This window comes from Marmota marmota, unplaced genomic scaffold (assembly GCF_001458135.2).
Source record: "Marmota marmota marmota unplaced genomic scaffold, marMar, whole genome shotgun sequence".
NCBI classification, from domain to species: domain Eukaryota; kingdom Metazoa; phylum Chordata; class Mammalia; order Rodentia; family Sciuridae; genus Marmota; species Marmota marmota.
Window position 1 is genome coordinate 13074022 of NW_026000206.1, and position 428 is coordinate 13074449.

Sequence of the window (428 nt, forward strand, 5' to 3'; positions counted from 1 at the left end):
ATGCTGCTCCGTCCCCGGCGGCCGCCACCGCTCGCGCCTCCGGGGCCGCCGTCGCCAGACAGTCCCGACGCTGACCTGCGGCCGACCGGGGACGGCCCCGGGACCCCACCTGTGGGTCCCACCACGCTAGGCGCGCTGGCGGAGCCCGAGTCGCCCCAGTCGCCCGTGTCCCCGGGATCGGCACAGCGCACGCCCTGGAGCGCCCGGGAGACTGAGCTGCTGCTGGGCACGCTGCTGCAGCCGGCCGTGTGGCGCTCGCTGCTGCTGGACCGCCGCCAGGCGCTGCCCACCTATCGCCGCGTGTCCGCCGCGCTGGCCCGCCAGCAGGTGCGGCGCACGCCAGCGCAGTGCCGCCGGCGGTACAAGTTCCTCAAGGACAAGCTCCGCGACGCACAGGGCCAGCCGCCCGGGCCCTTCGACGCACAGAT

General features: G+C 76.4%; 1 protein-coding gene across 1 annotated transcript in view; it reads left to right on the forward strand.

The window, feature by feature from the left end:
* Utf1 (undifferentiated embryonic cell transcription factor 1) overlaps window positions 1-428 on the forward strand; it is a 1996-nt gene continuing 1568 nt past the window's right edge. The window contains exon 1 of the mRNA XM_015498461.2: window positions 1-424. Within this exon, the coding sequence (XP_015353947.1) occupies window positions 1-424 (424 nt within the window). The remainder of the gene's footprint in view (window positions 425-428) is intronic.